Genomic DNA, 19651 nt, shown 5'->3' with positions numbered 1-19651 from the left:
CCGCTCTGCCTTTTCATCTGAGTTAGTTTTGTGGTTTTGGTCATTTAAAGATCAGATGTGGTTGTAAAGTTTACGGCTCTGTGTGTGAACGGTGAGTCAGCTAAATAGAAAATAACGACTCATTGATTGATGTCAGGGATTTCCTGACCGACGCGTCGAACAGTCGACATTTATGGAGGCAGGTTTGCTACACGAGCAGAAAATAGTTTGTCCACATCTTCACCTCTGAGACTTGTTCTATGACGTGAGGAAATAACAATAAACCTGAACCTGAAACGATGAACTGACTCTGACAGTAGTTACAGACTGATGCAGCTCTACTCAGCAGCTGATAAGTTTTCTTTTCTTGTCTCTTATTATTCATTTATTGTGTCTTACATGACTTTGTTTCATTAGATCTGTGTTGTTACTCACCGAGCTCTGAGAGCGCTGACTGTGGACTTATCAATCCTGCAGAGAGAGAGAGAGAGAGAGAGAGAGAGAGAGACAGAGAGAGAGAGAGAGAGAGAGAGAGAGAGAGAGAGAGGCTGTTAACATACAGTATATTGGTATATTACACATCAACTCTGATAACAGGACGAACATTTAGATTTTATTGAGGCGTGAAGACGGAGAGTTACAGCTGTACCATACTCTATTAACCTTAGTAACCTGTATGTGTGTGTGTGTGTGTGTGAGATCTCAGAGCAATAAAAACCTGATTCATTAAAGTGCTGCAGCTGCTGTAAATCACACATTTACATCAAACACAGACTGGAGAATAAAAGCAGCTGGAAATGTGTAAAGGTGTAAAAATCACAAAACAAACTGGTTCATTTCTGCAGGAGTTCACCTGGAAGAATGAAGGTGTGATGGATGAACAGTAAACATACATAGAACATGTCTGTATGTGCACAGGTGGTTTTATTTCCTCCTGTAATTCTGCTTTTATTTCTCTGTTATCTATTATTCATCAGTCAGTTTCTCTCTGGGTTTGAGACTCAATATTTAGAGTTTTCATTTCTACTTTAGGTTTATTTTGCTAATAAAACCTGAGATTCACACTGAACCGAGGAAAGAAGAGGAAAGATGAGAGGAGATAGGAAAGGAGATGAGAATGAGAGAGGAGACGAAACAAAATAGAAAAGAAATGTGAAAACGGGAGGAGATGTGAGGGAAGGAAACAGGAGGGAAGGTGAGGAGGGAAGGAGGAAACGAAAAAAGGGAGGAAGAAAGAAAAGGGAGAAAGGAAAGGAGAGGAGTGATGCAGAAATGGAAAGAGAGAGAGAGAGAGAGAGAGAGAGAGAGAGAGCGAATCGACCATAACGTTAAAAGCCTGGATGTATGATGACTCTGTGAAAACTCAACTCCCACAGGTCATAAATAACACATTTATACTGCACACACACACACACACACACACACACACACACACACTCTCTGGATGACGATGTCGCCCAGAAACCACATGATTACAAAGATGGCCGCCTGTCCTCAGGTCTTTAACCTGAGCTTCACCTTTGTGCCTCTGAAACATGTGGAACATCTGCAGCTGCTGAAAACTAAAACCATCACTTCTGCTTTCTGCTGAGACTTTATTCATCTCTGTGAGAGCAGCTGTGCATAGAACCAGTGCTAAATACATTAATACATGAAATAAAACAAACTGAACCATAAAAGCATTAACAGCACTCACACAGCTTCACTGAGGCCAAACAATCCTGCACACATCTGTCTAAAGTCTGAACATGATTTCCTCTGATGAAAATGTGAAAATCCACCTCTTTAACCGACCACGCCTTCCAACAAGAACAAATAAACAAACAGACGGGTGAAAACATAACGTCACTGGAGGTTAAAATAAAGAACCTATGAGGAACTGAGAATATTTGTAATATTTTACATTACAACAACATGAGCAGAATTTAGAGATTAAAGTGCTGAGTTAACGATTTTCTGTTGTGATTTAATTCAACAGCAGATCATGGAATTAAAGACGAGAAAGAGCAGAAGAAGGAGGTGGAGAGGGACGGGTGGAGCAGCAGAGGGTTTAATATAAACTGGTCCTGCAGCTGCCCCGAAGCTGCTCCTGCATTATTAAATACTACAACTCTATTAGTCGGCTTGGTCTAAACGCTGGGAGGACGGAGGGATGACGAGGTAAACTGTGAAGGTATAACATCTGGATTTAAATAGGAGGAGGGAGAGAAAGAAAGAGGAGAAGAAAGGAGGGATATAAAGGAAGAAAGGAGGGAGTGGAGGAGACACTGGAACGAGGAAGGAACAAGGAGGTATAGATGGAACGAGGGATGTATGGAAGGAAAAAAGGACATGTAGAAAGGACTTAAGGATGTAAAGAAGGAGAGAGAAAAGTAGGACGTGAAAGAGAAAAGGAGATATTGAAGAAAAAGTGAAGAAAAGAAAGAGAAAGGAGGCAGCATTGAGGGAAAAGGGGGATGATATAAGGACGTAAGGAAGTATGCAAGAAAAGTAGGTACAGAAGGAAAGGAGTTATCTAAGAAAACAAGGAGGTACAGAAGGAAATAAGGAGTAACTGAAGGAAGTAAAGATGTAGAGGCAGAGGTAAGGAAGTGTAAAAGGAACTAAGGATGTATTAAAGTAAAGGAAGAGACCTGGCAGGAGATGAGGATGTATAAAAGGAAAGAAGGATGATATAAGAATATAAGGAAGTATGGAAGGAAGCAAGGAGGCATGTAAGATAAGAAGGAGTAAGGGTAGGAAATAAGGAGATATAAGGACAGAGGGGAATGTGGAAGAAGAAGAGGAGAAAAAGAAAACGAAGAGAGTGAATGATTGAAAAGGAGTCTTGTGTAAGAGTTTCCACACACACACACACACACACACACACACACACACACACACACTCAGAGTTGTGTATTCTGGTCACAGGGAGTTTTGACAGGCCGACTGCAGACTGAGATTTACTGAGGCGAGAACAACACAGAGAGCAGCCACTTTAAATTCCTCTCTGAATCAGTGGGTGGGTTTTTCTCCTCCCATCCAGTCACTAACATCTCAACCACACATCCTCGAGTCTGATATCTGAAAACATCTCAGAGTCTGATATCTGAAAACATCTTGATATCTGAAAACATCTCAGAGTCTGATATCTGAAAACATCCTCAAGTCTGATATCTGAAAACATCTCAGAGTCTGATATCTGAAAAACCCTCGAGTTTGATATCTGAAAACATCTCAGAGTCTGATATCTGAAAACATCCTCAAGTCTGATATCTGAAAACACCCTCGAGTTTGATATCTGAAAACATCCTCGAGTCTGATATCTGAAAACATCTCAGAGTCTGATATCTGAAAACACCCTCGAGTTTGATATCTGAAAACATCTCAGAGTCTGATATCTGAAAACATCCTCAAGTCTGATATCTGAAAACATCTCAGAGTCTGATATCTGAAAACATCTCAGAGTCTGATATCTGAAAACATCTCAGAGTCTGATATCTGAAAACATCCTCAAGTCTGATATCTGAAAACATCTCAGAGTCTGATATCTGAAAACACCCTCGAGTTTGATATCGGAAAACATCCTCGAGTCTGATATCTGAAAACATCTCTGAGTCTGATATCTGAAAACATCTCTGACTCTGATATCTGAAAACATCTCTGAGTCTGATATCTGAAAACATCCTCAAGTCTGATATCTGAAAACATCCTCAAGTCTGATATCTGAAAACATCTCTGAGTCTGATATCTGAAAACATCTCTGAGCCTGATATCTGAAAACATCTCTGAGTCTGATATCTGAAAACATCCTTGAGTCTGATATATGAAAACACCCTTGAGTCTGATATCTGAAAACATCTCAGAGTCTGATATCTGAAAACACCCTTGAGTCTGATATCTGAAAACTTCTCTGAGTCTGATATCTGAATATATATCAGTCTGATATCTGAAAACATCCCTGATGTAAAACACCAGCAGTGAACGTCAGGTTGAAGCCGTCAAATCCTCTTAGTCAACCACAGACAGGTGGACAGAGCCACCATTTTAAAACAAACATTCACCAACATCCAAAATTAATATCATTCATGTTTCTGGCAGCAACATGCAACATGTTTTAATGGATGTTGTGAGACATTCATGTAACGCAGAGAAAAGCAGTGAAATCCATGATTCACACCTGCTCCTCACAGTCAGTGTTCATTGTTTAAAAACCCCTGACTCCTACAGTTCAGCTTTTTAACTTTGCTGTAACAGCAGCAAATACATTTTACAGGAAACATGATCTCTGTCTGGATCATGTTCAGAGGAGACAGAGCTGATTCCAGACCTCTGGACATCTTAGGCCTCAGTTCCACTGGGCTCACTGATATCAGATAAAATCCAGATGAGATTTAAGCCACTGTGTCCGTGTCTGTGATGGTCAGATCACAAATCTGATTAAAGTCCATCTTTGTTTTCTGGTCTACAGCAAAACAGGTTCGAAGCTGTTTTAATAACTGACAAACACCAGAAGAAGAAGAACCTCCGACCTTTCAGTCTGGGGGGGTTTATGGCCCTGGACTATAGGATGTGTGGAGTTACAAACAGCAGCTATTTATTGATCTTGTTTCATATAAGGATATTCAAATCAACATAATGTAACTTCACTGAGAAGTGGCGCCCTCTGCAGGGTGATTTTCATGTGCAGAAAACAAAGTCTATAAATCTGTTGATTGGAGCTTCGACTGCATAGTCCCACTAACTGAACTGAAACAGGGTCCAATGGTGTATATTACCCATGATCCCCTGCTTCTGGAGCAGGAAGTGCTGTGGCTGTAACAAACACACCAACCTCTGTTTCTAACTCTTGATATTTGCAGCAGTTTCCTGGCTGGATATCAGATGAACGCTGGTTTTTAATGACTTCTGAGTCCAGACTCCAGACTGAATTCACACCACTGAGTCACTGCAGTAAGAGTTAAAGTGTAAGAGCTGGATTTCAGGTCACACACTGCATTATATTGTTTGGTGGGTAGTGCTGTTGCTATGGTTACCTGTAGTTTAATATACCTTGGTTTAGAGCGGGGGTTAGACAGTTTCATCCCGAAGACATCCACTTCACATTATTCAGAGTGAACCTGACGCTGGTACTTCATGGAGCAGAGTTAAGTTAGCGTATTTCTAGATAAATTTTGATACAGACATTCATGGTTCCCAGAGGATGAATCCTACAGACTTTGGAGATCCTCTGTTTTAGTTTAGACGGGTAGAAAGGATGACGTAGACACCCATGTCCAATTCCTGATTGGCTCTTATCAATGATAACGTATCCTTCCCTGATTGGTCATGCTTCGATCACATGACGCATTTCAGCCTCGATTACAAGTGGCGAACGCAACATGGATAACGAGTCACAAGTGTTGCTGACATCGGTGTCTTCGTCAGCACCTGTTGTGCTGTTAAACTTAGCTTTTAATTTAATTTTCATATTTATAAACCTCAAAATTTGAAACAGGAGAACAATCTGTCAATACAAAAATAAACTGGGTTTGGTTGGGAACTCTCCTTCCCAGTCAAATAACACCCAGTTTATCTGCACTGTATGTGTGTTCATGCTCGCTGACTTTGCTCTACGATGTTGCATAAACTGTTGTGTTAGATGAATAAATCATTATGTTCACATGTCACTGAATAATCCAGAGTTTTGGAGGAAAGTCAGTTCAGATGTTCTGTCTTCAAACAGCAGCAGGAGTGATACGACCGTCTCCGTATGAACAACAGGCCTGAGACTATTTTTACTCACGCAGCACATCAGCAGTTACTTCATTAATTATCTATAATTAAAAAGACTTCCTGCTGTTTTTTTTCGTGACCTTGAGGCAGCCTGCCAGGAAACAGTTCCCACGTGTAACTCAGGACGAGATACGAGAACCGAACCAGAGGAGATACCACATGTTAATGAGTGAGCTGTGGAGGAGGTGGATGTTTTTACCTTTGGACAGAGTCAGGCTCCTTCAACCTTAACCTACACCACCATATTCACAGTTTCAACATGAGCGTGGCATCAATTTTTTCATCCAGCTCTCTGCAAGAAAGTGAGAGCTGCAACAACTGGAAGCTATTTTAATGATCAAATAATGTTTTAGTCATTTTTTCAAGCAAAAACTAAACTCAGAGGATCTGATGCTTTTCTGTCAAACACGACTGTGAACTGAAAACAAAACACAACAGGTGAAGACGTCAGCTTGGACTGTGGGGAATTATATCGAGCATTTTTCACTGTTATCTGACACTTAACAGGAAAAACAATTAATCAGTAATGAAAACAATCAATAGATAATAAAGCAAATTAAAGTGGTGATCTGAACCAAACTCCAGTACTGAGTGAGAAGCAACAAAAATATTGTAGATTTTTTGGATTTTCTTTTTAAAAATCAAAGAATTTCTGTTGCAGAGAAAAAGACTGAGTAGAATCAACAGTGAAAGTGAGTGCACAAATAATTTACTCTTTCTGAATATTTGAAGTGTTCATGTGAATGAACTCAATAGACGCCTGCAGTCAATCAGAAAACAGAAGGACTCAGTCGTCCCTTTGAATTCCTGACAATACAGGAAGTTGTTTATTAACAGCAGCAACAAAAAGGGATTTCGTTCACCGTCAGTCAACTGGAAACAACAGAGAGTGAACGAATCTCACACTGACTCCACGCATCAACTGCAACAGAACCTGCCAACTTTCCCAACCAAACCCCATTCGAAAAAAGTCCAATTTTAACTTCAGCCATGATAACGTTCAGACGTTCAGGTCTGAAAACAAAAAAGCTCATTTTACTAATTTGTCTTTTTAATGTGGGGGGGGTCGAGGGGGGCTGATGCAACTGTGATGTCACGGTGATGTCAGCTCAGACTGGAAATGAACTCAAAAACCCTGAAAGTGTGAGTACGAGTGGTGATGGGATCGTTCAGCCATTCATCAGAGGAGACACACATTCACTCTCGTCCACTCTCTTACCATCCGAAGCCTCCGAACGACACGCTCCTCTTCCTCCTCAGCATGGTCTCTCGCTCGCCCTCTCCTCCTCTTTGTCTTCCTTTTCTTCTTATTGTGTCTGGATTTTCTCTCTCTCCCTCTCTCTCTCTCTTCCCTCCTTCCCTCTCTCTCTCTCTCTCTCTCTGCTGTCGTTCTATCTCCTCATCTCTCCACCTATAAATACTCCCATCTCTGTCAGCCGCCCTCCTTCACACGCTCTTACCGCCTCCCTCTCTCTCTCTCCTCTCCCACTCTGTCTCCACCTCGCTCGCTCGCTCGCTCTGTCTGCCTCCCTTTATCATCCCGCTGTGTCTCCTCCCGTTGATGTTTCTCTCTCTCGTTCTCTCCCACTTCAATTCAGTGCACACACACCCAGGAGAGAGAGAGAGGGAGGGAGGGCGAGAGACATAGAAAGAGAATAGAGATGGAGGTCTACATGTTGTCCTCTCTGGCCCTGACGAAGCAGAAAACCCAGCACAGACACCGTCAGTCTGAAAACTTATACATAATAAATGGAGATGAATGGACGGAATCAGGCGTTAGTTTACTGGATTCTCTGACGACGAAAACTGAAGCTGCAGCCTGAAATAAAAATATGTATTTATCTATTTTTGTTCTGTTGTGTTGAAACAGCGAGGAGAGACTTAACGATAACAAACCCAGAGCTGAAACTAATAATGGTGACTGGTTCAGAACTGGTTCCTTCTGAGAACTGACCCACATTTCGACCGGTTTGAGAACCAAACATTACAAGTCGTTCTCATATATAAACTCTAGATGACATCCAGAGAATCAGGTCCAGAGATTCTTCAATGTTTCAGTTTCACTCACGCAAAGACAGAAAGTAGAAAGTGTTCTGTTTGCTTCAGGTGAGGGGTGGAGCCTGCAGGTAGAGCACTGAGACGTCATCACATCTCACTCCACAATGATTATCACAGACTTTATACAAAGTCTGTTTCATGTCCGATCTGACTGATTCAGATGTTTGTGTTCACACATACAGCCCCTCACATACAGCTGTTATGGTCCGCTGCCGTTCTATGGAGATTCACATCAAGTATGAATCATGCTTAAGTCCTCATTTGACACCAATTGGTGGCAGTAATCCACCAAATCACTTCGCTGCTGCAGCTTTCACTCATGTTTTATTAAAATGGTGGTGCAGTGACCCCTCCCATACCCACTTAAGTCAGTAGTTCCAACCTCTTGGCCACTGCCAGCAGATCCCACGTTGGTAGAAAAGGGCTAAAAGTCATTTTTATTATTCTCTTGTTGTAGCTTCTCCAACATGAGTTTTTGCTCTGTTCTATATCATTAAGTGTGTTTAAATCCATGTGTTCACACACAGAGAACCTTAACCAGACCGGACATTAACCAGACTTTATCCTGCAGCACCCTGGAGTTAGAGTCTGAGTAACGTCTGGTTGCGTTGAAGTAACGTCCTAGTGAGTTGATGTGTGAATAGAGCAGGTGATTGGCTGGAGAATTCACAGTGAATGGTCCTGCAGGCTGCCCCCATTACCTGACCCAAACATTTCCAGCAGGTGATAACGATTCTTAGCATGTGTGAAAGGGAAACACCAAACGTCTGGACCTGATTCTCTGGACATCATCTGGAGGTCATTGTTGAAAACAGCTCCAGTTTGCACCCAAAAAATCCTGAGTAGAAACACTAAAAATTGTTTTTACTCTTGTCTGGAAGTGAAACAGACTGTCCTCAGTTTAATGGCAGCAGCTGTTTATCAGCTCATATTCACACAGCAGAACAAAATGTGTTTTACTCATGTATGTAAATTTGTATGGGAGGTGTGTTTCAGCTGCGTGTAGGACTTTGGACTGAACTCCTCTCTACAGTCCTGGTAAAATGTAAACTGCTTTAAACTGCAGTTAAATGAAAACATTTAAATAGACTTTATGGTTGTGCTTGTAAAGGAGGTTAATATTTTACTGTGATTTCTGTTCTGCAGAGAGAACACGCAGAGAAATAGCTTAATTAATTTCTACAGTGATTCAAACACTAGGCTGAGACAACAAAAGATCAGACAAGAGAAATTTAAATGAAGACACAATAACTGGCTGTGTATGGCCGCCTGTTAGAGAGTGTGTGTGTGAGTGTGTTTTTCCTCTAATTTGGGAGTTCTCAGGTTTAATTCTCTGTGAAAATCCTCCGGCAGCTCAGCAGCTGAATACATTTACATCACATTACCACAGGGGATAATGGGAAACAGGATTTACAGAGAGTAAAGTGTGAGCTGCGATCACATTATACACACTGAGATGAGGCTGATCTCCTCCTCTTTCCTTCAATTAGGAAACATAAACAAGTCTGTCAGGGTAAAGTCCTGGTGGCGCCCCCTGCAGGCTGCTCTGTTCACTGCAGCCACAACGTTAACAAACAACATCCTGATGATCTTTCTGTTCTTAAACCTGGGACACACCTCCCACCTCACCTGTGTGAGTCCACACCACCATCACCACCTGCAACTAATGATTACTGTCATCATCAATGAGTCAATGATTTTCTCCAACAATCAACTAATTGTTTCGTCTATAAACTGTCTGATATAAACTGCTGGAGATTGATGTTCCTGGTCTGACCAACAGTCCTCAATGAAAAGGCTGAAATAGCAGAGGATGGTTTCGATCCATCGACCTCTGGGTTATGGGCCCAGCACGCTTCCGCTGCGCCACTCTGCTTCACACCCCAGATGGGACTCGAACCCACAATCCCTGGCTTAGGAGGCCAGTGCCTTATCCATTAGGCCACTGGGGCTGCTGTGCCTGACCATCTCTGTACAGTGGCTTCAGAAAGTATTCAGACCTGTTCACTGCACACACTGCTGAGTTGAATATTTAATTTACATGGATAAAACAGCCATAACTGTGTTCAGGTGCATCCTCTTTGCTTTAACTGACACGTGTCTAGAGCTTTGGAGGACAAAAACCAAACCATGAAGTTCAAGAAATTCTCTGCAGACCACAGTAATTAAATATTTTGTCAGAAATCAGGGCAGGGTTATAAAACTATGAAACTGTGACATATGTAGGAGCAAAGTGGCCTGTGAAATGGAAGATGTCTGGAACAACCAAGACTCTTCCTAGACTTGACCGTCCAGGGTCTTAGTCAGGAAGGTAACCAAGAGCCCAACGGTCGGTCTAACAAAGCTTCAGTCCTCTGCAGGATGGAGAACCTGCCGGAGGAACAACCATCCCAACAGCCTCCATCAATCAGACCTTTACAGTCCTAGAGTGACCTGACGGAAACCACTGAGTAAAAGACATTTGACAACCTGGTTGGAGTTTGTCAAACTGTATTTTTAAGACTCTGAGAATGAGCAGACAAAGGAAGGATGAATGCAGTTACATAGACAAGAGGCTCTTGAAGAAAACCTGCTCCAGAATGCTTATGACCTAAGACTAAGGCAATGGTTCACCTTTCAGGCCACCAATAATCCAAAGCAAACAGCCAAGACAACGCTGACTGTCCCTGAGCCCAAGCCCAGACTTAAACCCCACAGAGCATCTGTGGAGAGACCGGAAGACAAAGTTCACAGACACCTCACATCCAGTCTGACTGAGGGTTAAAGAACAGGATAAACTGCCCAAATCCAGATGAGCCTCTTATAGTCTCTCATAGATGATGGAGATGTCGTCAAATGTTTTTGACTGACGGTCATCATTAGTCAGACCAGAAAAAAGGATGAAATAGCAGAGGATGGTTTCGATCCATCGACCTCTGGGTTATGGGCCCAGCACGCTTCCGCTGCGCCACTCTGCTTCACACCCCAGATGGGACTCGAACCCACAATCCCTGGCTTAGGAGGCCAGTGCCTTATCCATTAGGCCACTGGGGCTGCTGTACCTGCAGCCGTCTGTTCACTCACACCTACTCTGCCACTGTAATCCTCTGTTCCTGGGTTTATTTTCTGTCTCTGAGGACTGACGACACTCGTTGAGCCACAGCGCCATAAAAACACAACGTGGTCCTACACAGACCATATGTGACGAACTGTGTGAGACCTCACCTCTGCCAGGAAGAGGTGAGGGTGGGGGAGGGGTGGAGAGACAATGTGCCACCAGATAATGAGAAATAATAAATTGCACTGGGAGCTGCTGGATCTACATCAGGCTCCACATTTATCTTATTTTTATTCTATTTATTTTCATTATTTCTAATCTAACATGCAAAAGATACTTTGTTTTTGTCTCTTTTTAAAAAAAATCAAACTGTTTAATAAGAAAAAGGCCATTTTAAAAATAATAATAAACATATATCTATATATATATACATATAAACTCTCTGTTGCAGTTTTCAGATGCTATTTTCTTTATTATCATTTGATTTGAATACACTTCACTTTTTCCTTCCTGTCTTGTAAATGAATGTCAGAATGCCAATAAAACTGTGAGAGAGACGTCATGTTGCTGATGAACAGGGACATTGTGTTCTGATGTTAAAGGCCAGACAGAGCAGGTGGCCATAACACGACACAACACACTCACACAGTATCAACACCGTGACGTGACAGAGTTTGACTGTATGAAGGCGTCGTATCTGAGAACAAACTCATCAGGACAAAGCTGAGGCTGATGAACGTCGTCAGACCTGCAGGTGTCCGATCAGAAAACCAAAGTACTGGACACGTTAAAATGTGACCTGATGATGGCGCTAGAGGTTTCTACAGTTCACCATGAACCACATTTCACCACAATCCATCCAATCACTGCTGAGGTATTTCATTCTGGACCAACAACACGATACATCAGGTCAGGTCAGTTTATTTATGTGCTGTATAAATCTGTCGCGTCACCCTGAGGAGCTGCGAGTCTTTAAAAACACTGGTCCATCACTGGAAGGGTTTTACTGAGTCTGCCTCATTTTGCTTTTTTGCTTGTGTGTTTGAAGCTTCTTCATGCTAATGAAGCCCTAAGAAAATAATAACTGATTATGGACATTGTTAGTATTTAAAGTGTAAACAACATGGTATAAATAATGGACTTAATAAATGCAACCTTAAATCAAAACCAGGTCCAAACATCAACACAACACTGTTCAGAGCTTTGACTGAGAGACTGGTCCAGGACAGGGTTAGCCTAGCTTAGCATAAACACTGGAAGCAGAAGAGGAAAAGACCCATATATCAACACTGGTCAGAAAAACAGAGCTTTTCTTTGCTTTAGAAAAATTCATCATACATAATTTTACCTGCTCTCAGACTTCACACCTGAGTGACAGAACCCACCTCCTCTGTTCTCGTCCCACCTGAACCTCGATCTAACGACTCCATGGTGTTTCTTGTTGCTCTTCCTGATTGATCTTCAACACTGATGAACACAAACAGGAAGACAGAAGATCAGACTCAATCAATTAACCTTCATCAGACCTCAGACACATGACTCTGACTCACTGGTTCCTTTGATTGATCACAATCTAAACCTTAACATTATTTGCATTAATAAAAGAAACAGCAGTGGGTGATTTAGTTTAGAGCAAAGCACCATGTTTTATCAGCCCTTCAAATGTATCGTTACAAACTTTAATCTGTACAGTAATGGAGTAAAAGTATTAAGTGCTACAAAGGGATTACTGGTAGTGAAGATCAAGTCCCTCAGATCTGTACTTGAGTAATGTACTTAGTTACTTTCCACCACTGTTGGCGGGACACAGCTGCAATAAGCTAATATCAGCGGACGTGTTGATCGAACTCCAGTTTGGACACGAGACATTTGCAGACATTATCTCTGGCTTTAGAAAACTGTAACTGACATTTTTATATCTGTCTGATGTTTTATGAACCAAACGATTAGTCTGTGGGATCATTAACGACCCCATGAGAGGCTAAACACCTGGTCACCCCACCAGTCGGTTAGAACTGAAGAACCTTTCAAATGAGAGGTGGAACGTCTTCAAGAACCTTGAGAACGTCCAGCTGCCTTTGTAAAGGACTCAGAAACACCATGACCTGGATTACAGAGAATCTTCAGGGACCTACAGCTGTCCTTAGGCACTGGCCTCCTAAGGCAGGGATTGTGGGTTTGAGTGCAGCAGAGTGGTCGCAGCGGAAGCGTGCTGGGCCCATAACCCAGAGGATCGATGGATCGAAACCATCCTCTGCTATTTCACTGTTTCTCACTGAAATTGGTCAAACCAGACAAAAGAATCTAACAGTATCATCTCAGTCTATAGGAAGTTCCTGACAGTTTATTGACCAAACAGACGCAAATAATCACATTTGATTTACTGGAACGAGGGAAATCATTTGAACTTTGGGCCATATCTTATCTTATACAATACATCCTGTTTATTTTAATACTTTTTTTGCAAAAAATAATTGTCATCAGTAAAATAGTCTAACAGTTGTCAGTTTATACACAAAAAATCTTATGAAGCATATCAGGAGCAACAATAATTAGATGACATATGAAATGACATTACAATGCAGCCTGGAAATAAGATAAGATAAGATAAGATAAGATAAGATAAGATAAGATAAGATAAGATAAGATAATCCTTTATTAGTCCCACAACTGGGAAATTTACATTGTTGCAGAAGCATCAGAGATTGAAAAGTTAAATGCATAAATATGAGTAAAAGACGAGGTATAAGCAAGATAACATAAAAAATATAAACATAACAGTATAAACAGGACAATGTAATTACTAATTAACTGTAATTTTATATCTTTATTCTTTGTCGTTAGGCCAGGTCTAAAATAAAAACCACCACATTTAGACTTATCACGTCTGAACTGGATCATCCAAGAGAAGCTAAAGACTCTTTAAAACACTGTGTCAGATCAGTACAACCCTTATTATATTTATGAAAGCACAATAAAAGAACTTCAGGCTCCTGTGTCCGTAGTTTCTGCACTGAACGAGCAGCTGGTCGATGTTTTAACATAAACTTTATCACACAGTTACTGAAATTAGTTTTAACGAAATTTAAGGTTTTATTTTATTTATTTAAAGTTGAACAGGAGGGAGAAAGCGTTGGTTGGCGTACATACCTGGGCGTCCATTTTGGGTCACCGCAGGTCGTTGAACACACCTGGTGAAACAAAAGCTTTTTTAAAAATTCCAAAATGTCTGCCTTGAAATTTAAACTTGCTTTAGTATTTTGACAAAACGTTTTTATGTTTATTCCCTCCGGTTACTGAATATAAATGACTAGAGAAGAAATAATAAAATAAATAAATAAAACATGTACCTGTCCGCTGCGAGCAGGGTTCGAACCTGCGCGGGGAGACCCCATTGGATTTCAAGTCCAACGCCTTAACCACTCGGCCATCGCAGCCTACGTCACACACAGACCTCATTCTCACATTTGTTCGTGTCTTCGTCAGATTGTCATTCCACCATATTTTACCGGTTATTAATATAAAGTCTTAGCGGTGAATGAAGACTTCACTACAAACAGCGGTAGCAGCTTCTCCTCCGTTTCCAGCCGCTGTCACAGCCCGTGAACACTTTCACGCCGGTGGCAGCAGAAGGTCCCGGATCCCCTCTTAGAGAGAAACTATTCTACAGGTTCGGCGTTGATCTAAAGTTGATTATTGGTCTAATATTGACTCGTTCGAAGATAAGTTCACGTCTCAGCGTCGATGTCAGGTGGGTACAAAGTATCAGAAACACGACTTTAGTCCGACGGACTGACGGAAAATCACATTCACCTTTAAACAATCCGCGTAAAAAGCAAGATGGCGGCTCGTCTCATGTTGTCCCGAAGCTTAGTGCTGTCCTCTAGTGGCCAGAAGCTGTATTACAACAACACAAAAGTACAAAATACGTTAGTAATATCGAGCAAAATAAATAGAAATGGACTTTGTTTTGATGGTTAAACCTTTATACTGAATCTGACAGGTGAACACTAGCCCAAGACTTACATACATTATTTTTTACACAGAGTGGTTCTTTGTTTTTTTCTTTTACTGACCACAATTACCAAGAATATTATAATGTGATATAATATCAGTCCATGAAAGTTCCACAAAGTATTCTGCAGACAGGTGGTAAAGGTTTAATAAATCACACTTATAAATCCTTCAATAATGGAGGAAGTAAATTGATCCTTTATTTAGCCTAAGTAAAAGTACTATTAAGTCTACCACACCGTAGAAATACTCAGTTACAAGTAAAAGTCCTGCACTGATAAAGTTACTGAAGTAAAAGTATAAAGTATCAGAAACATGGAATGTCATAAATTGTAGTAGAAGAGTATTAGTATATCTGTTAGTGTTGTACTTGAGTAAAAGTATTTTCAATGCTAAGTTTGCAGTTATTGTATGGAGAAATATCTTGAACTGATGTTTCCATTAAATCTTTACTGAATCAGGATCTTTGTATTTTTCCTTTGTCTGACCTCCACAGATCAGAGACTGTTTACAACTGAAATAAACCTGAGTCATCTGAACTGGTCAGACCGGTTGGACTGGTTTATTATTAGAGTGAAGGAGAATTAACAGCAGCTGCACCTTTATGAATCAAACTTTTCTTTAACACAGAAAACAAACAATGAACTGACAAACATCAATTCATCACATTTTATCTGATTATTTATGTCTCTTCACGAGAAACTCCCAGTAACAACATGTCTGACTGATACTAACAGTAAAACAAAGTAAAACAAAGACTTCTGCAAACAGATGAAAGGAGGTTAAAAGCTGTAGGTGCCTCCACCTATCAGAGGGCGGAGCGGCAGGAATAAATTTCAGAACAGTTCCTTCTGTTAACTTTGAGGAAGCTGTCGGACTCAGCAGACACAGCCGTCACGTGCTGTGTCACAGAACCCACTGAAATATGATTTAATACATTTATTTCATCCTACAACAACATAGTTTCACTTTAAGTCTTAGTCCGCCACAGCTGTGAGGCGGCCGCAGCATGGAGGGGTAAGAACTCAGCATTAATTCTCCTATAACATGAATGTTTACAGTCGGTCTGAGGCTCAGTAAGTGAACAGGTGACCGTTTATCTGTTAAAATCAGTATCAGTAACTGACGCCCGCAGGATCGACAGTCCTGAACAGGAAGGATGTTTCAGGTCCAAGTAAAAATACTGATACCACACTGTAAATCATATATAAACAGTCAGACCACACACTACAGGCTGTTTCAGGCGTGGGTGTCTGGTTACCAAACCACAGGAGCGTTTTTACCAAATGACTAATCTCAGAGGAGTTCCTCACATGTAGCACGTGATTACTGCGACACGAGGCGTGGATTCCTTCTTATAACGTGTTCATTAAAACATTAAAATTGTTAATAAAACCAGACACTTCTCTCCCTGGTGTTCTTCTTATCTGTCTATAAGGTCAGAGCTGGAGAGACCAGATTCTCCTGAACCTGAATCCAAACAAGATCCAGGACCAGGACCCGGCAGGGTGTCCATGAACAGAGATCACTCAACAGAAGGACCTACTGAACTCAAAGATGGACAGACGGATGTGTGAGTTTGCTGTTAATAAAGAATGATAGATAGGTCAAAAGCAGAATAAAACAACCGGCTATGACAATTAAAAACCCCACCGGGGTATCTGTCTGAGGTCTTAAGCAGAAACATTTAATGAAGCTTGATCCCGGAGAAAAGTTAACACCTGGTTCCGAAGGTCGTCCTCCCTCCAGGACGTCCTCAAACCCAGACTCGGACGTGTCCAAAATAAGGACAATTCTCCTACATGTGTGAAGATTCTGTTGGTACCAAATCCTAAACAATAAATCACCTAATAATGCTGTGTATGTCCTGTAATACCAGTGTGTACCCAGTGATCCTGAAGGGAACCAGTATGGGTCAGCTGAATTCACACAGAGAGACAGACATTGAACTATTCCTGTCAAAGTCTCCCTATTAGTAACCTTACTTTAGTAGATCACCAGAATCCTTGTTTTGTTTGTTACAGAAACATCCGTTTTTGTTCTTTATTTGTTTCTATCAGGATCCATCAGAGACCAGACTCTCCTGGTCCAAGCCTTGTGTCCCTGAAGAGTGACCAATCCATGGGTGAACCTCTTACTTTCAAAGATGGACTCCACTCTGTTGATAAAAGGTCAGGATTTAAAATCTGATTATGATGATGATGATGATGTAAAAGCACAAAAATGTAATGGGTTCGTCCCTGATCTATGCCTGATCCCTTCATTAAGTTTGATGCAAATTGGTCCTGTACTTTTTGTGTAATCCTGTCAAAGAATCAAACAAACATGGGTGAGATATAACCTCTATGGCAGGATGTAATAAGAATGTGACAGACTTTTTACAAGGCTGTGAGAGGACTGAACTACAAATCAATTAAACTCAGAGCAGCTGTATTTGTTATAGAAACACTTTTCTTACATTTGTCTCATCTGTTTCTTGTCTTCTGTGTGTTTCTATCAGGATCCATCAGCAGAGCACAGACTCTCCTGGTCCAAGCCTTGTGTCCATGAAGAGCGACCAATCTATGGGTGAACCGCTTACTTTCAAAGATGGACCACACTCTGTTGATAAAAGGTCAGGATTTATTGGTCACATTGTTCATAGTGCAGTGACATCTCATCTACCATCCCATTTCATTAGAATGTCTGAATTGTAATTGCAAACACTGAGGAAGATTCCACTCTAGTTCTGCTGGTTGAGACAGCCACTATGGACACTGATTCATGTTAAAGAATCACAGACCAGAGATTCCAGCCTGTGCCCAGGTCAGTCTGGTTGGTATAGACTGAGTGGAGCTTGATTGTCAAATATGTGTCATCTAATTTTGTCTTTCCTGTGTTTCTATCAGGATCCATCAGCAGAGACCAGACTCTGTTGGTCCCAGCCTTGTGTCCATGAAGAGCGACCAATCCATGGGTGAACCACTAACTTTCAAAGAGGAACGCCTCTCTGTTGATAAAAGGTAATGTTTATTAATGATGTAAACAGATGAGTTATTTCAATCAGATTTTCAGTTGTAATTGATTGCGATTTGGTCCTGTTGTTAATATATGACTATATCCATACAATATACACTAACTTTAGCTAAAAATACCACAATGCACTTTTAAGCTATGATGTGTGTATAAATTATAATTGTGCAAGAGTTCGTTTAATCGTTAAGACAAAAATCATTCTCAATTATAAAGATTTTCAGCATTGATTAATATTACTATAAGCTTAATATATTTTAAACTGTTAGTTGGACAAAACAAGACAACTGAAGACGTCATGCTGATTTTTAGGAAATTACTTTTTTACAGTATTTGATGACAGCTGTGGCCGGAGGCATTATGTTTTCAGGTTGTGTACATCCGTACGTCCCATTCTTGTGAAAGCAACATATCAGTAGCGCCTTACGGGAATTTCTTAAAATTTGGTCAAATTTGGTTTTTAACCTCATGAATGTGATATCTCAGGACTGCCTCAATTGAATCCCTGCAAATTTGGCACAAACATTTTTTCAGACTCCATAATTCACATGCTAATTAACTGCAACTGGACTGGTTGGTGGAGGCATGGTAATTTTCTTAGATGTAGTAAATATAACAATAAATGGATTAATTGCATTTGTACCAGTGATGTGACATTCTGTTGTTCATCATGTATTCTCCACAGAACTGATAAGAAAACATCAGAGGTTCCCACTGATTATTCTGCTCAGCATCAATCACACCTGGACTCCATATTTATGGTATGTAAAACATGAATGTTATAGGCATAAAAATTCTACTTAAAATAGTCATATGAAGAACATTTTAGGCCAGTGGGGGACAGTTCAAGTAAACATTTGATAATATGTTTTATTAATGATGATTAACTAATGTAGTTTTCTGTTCCAGCTGCTGGAGGAGAACATAGTCAGATTTGTGAAGAATGAGCTGAAGAATTTTCAGAAGCTCCTGAGTCCAGATTACCCAGAATGCTTACGGAGGCAAGCAGAGGATGAGGAGGTGTTGGACGGTGAGGATGAAGAGCAGAGGAGGAGCAGCAGAGAGGAGTTTCTGAAGATCACACTGAACTTCCTGAGGAGAATGAAGCAGGAGGAGCTGGCTGACTGTCTGCAGAGCAGTAAGAGGATTTCTCTACAGATTTAACATGATGGAGAAATGAGACGTTTACTGACGTCTCAACACATGGAGGGAAATATGTTCATATATGCATTCTTTAGGAGGATTAAACTGTCATATATACTTTATAAATCACTTATTGATATTGTTTCTTTGTTCATTCAGGACATGTTGCTCCAGTTTGTCGACTGTAAACTTAAATCTAACCTGAAGGAAGAAGTTCCAGTGTTTGTTTGAGGGGATCTCTAAAGCAGGAAACCCAACCCTTCTGAATCAGATCTACACAGAGCTCTACATCACAGAGGGAGGGACTGGAGAGGTCAATGATGAACATGAGGTCAGACAGGATTGAAACAGCATCCAGGAAACCAGACAGACCAGAAACAACCATCAGACAAGAAGACCATCTTTAAAGCCTCACCTGGAAGAGATGAACCAATCAGAACAGTGATGACAAAGGGAGTGGCTGGCATTGGGAAAACAGTCTTAACACAGAAGTTCACTCTGGACTGGGCTGAAGACAAAGCCAACCAGGACATACACTTCACATTTCCATTCACTTTCAGAGAGCTGAATGTGCTGAAAGAGAAAAAGTTGAGCTTGGTGGAACTTGTTCATCACTTCTTTACTGAAACCAAAGAAGCAGGAATCTGCAGGTTT

At 40.9% G+C, this 19651-nt stretch overlaps 2 protein-coding genes, 3 non-coding genes and 1 pseudogene across 12 annotated transcripts in view; 2 read left to right on the top strand and 4 right to left on the bottom strand.

Annotated features, from left to right (window-relative positions):
* LOC108891315 (rap1 GTPase-activating protein 2) overlaps nucleotides 1-14681 on the bottom strand; it is a 34826-nt gene extending 20145 nt beyond the window's left edge. For 2 of the 6 annotated variants that reach the window (XR_001962292.2, XM_018688437.2), the window contains exons 1-2: nucleotides 6953-7426; nucleotides 415-450 (exon numbers count right to left, since the gene is read on the bottom strand). Coding sequence is in view for 4 of the 6 variants with exons in the window: in XM_018688437.2 (XP_018543953.1) it covers nucleotides 415-450; nucleotides 6953-6996 (80 nt within the window). In the remaining 2 variants the exon portion in view is untranslated. Of the gene's footprint in view, nucleotides 1-414; nucleotides 451-6952; nucleotides 7428-12213; nucleotides 12296-13978; nucleotides 14020-14178 lie in introns of those variants that run through there. The other 4 variants (XM_018688443.2, XM_018688444.2, XM_051067699.1 and 1 more) reach the window with 3 other exon arrangements.
* The window catches only part of LOC108891313 (NACHT, LRR and PYD domains-containing protein 3-like), a 56393-nt pseudogene that overhangs the window by 30467 nt on the left and 6275 nt on the right, over nucleotides 1-19651 (top strand).
* Nucleotides 9671-9743, bottom strand: trnar-ccu (transfer RNA arginine (anticodon CCU)). Its single transcript has one exon. It is a non-coding gene; the product is annotated as a tRNA-Arg (tRNA).
* On the bottom strand, nucleotides 10752-10824 carry trnar-ccu (transfer RNA arginine (anticodon CCU)). Its single transcript has one exon. It is a non-coding gene; the product is annotated as a tRNA-Arg (tRNA).
* On the bottom strand, nucleotides 14184-14265 carry trnas-uga (transfer RNA serine (anticodon UGA)). The gene has a single exon. It is a non-coding gene; the product is annotated as a tRNA-Ser (tRNA).
* LOC127139632 (uncharacterized) lies at nucleotides 15707-19544 on the top strand. Of its 3 annotated transcripts, XM_051067700.1 has the most exons (8): nucleotides 15707-15859; nucleotides 16281-16415; nucleotides 16903-17013; nucleotides 17343-17456; nucleotides 17731-17844; nucleotides 18540-18615; nucleotides 18764-18992; nucleotides 19157-19544. In XM_051067700.1, the coding sequence occupies exons 1-8, from the start codon at nucleotides 15852-15854 to the stop codon at nucleotides 19183-19185; spliced, it is 816 nt and encodes a 271-aa protein (XP_050923657.1). In that variant the 5' UTR covers nucleotides 15707-15851; the 3' UTR covers nucleotides 19186-19544. The 3 variants fall into 3 exon arrangements, with proteins under 3 accessions (XP_050923657.1, XP_050923658.1, XP_050923659.1); XM_051067701.1 differs by lacking the exon at nucleotides 17343-17456; XM_051067702.1 differs by lacking the exon at nucleotides 17731-17844.

This window comes from Lates calcarifer, unplaced genomic scaffold (assembly GCF_001640805.2).
Source record: "Lates calcarifer isolate ASB-BC8 unplaced genomic scaffold, TLL_Latcal_v3 _unitig_1931_quiver_614, whole genome shotgun sequence".
Taxonomy (NCBI): domain Eukaryota; kingdom Metazoa; phylum Chordata; class Actinopteri; family Centropomidae; genus Lates; species Lates calcarifer.
Note: the sequence above shows the minus strand (reverse complement) of the source record. Positions and strands in the feature narration are given on the sequence as shown.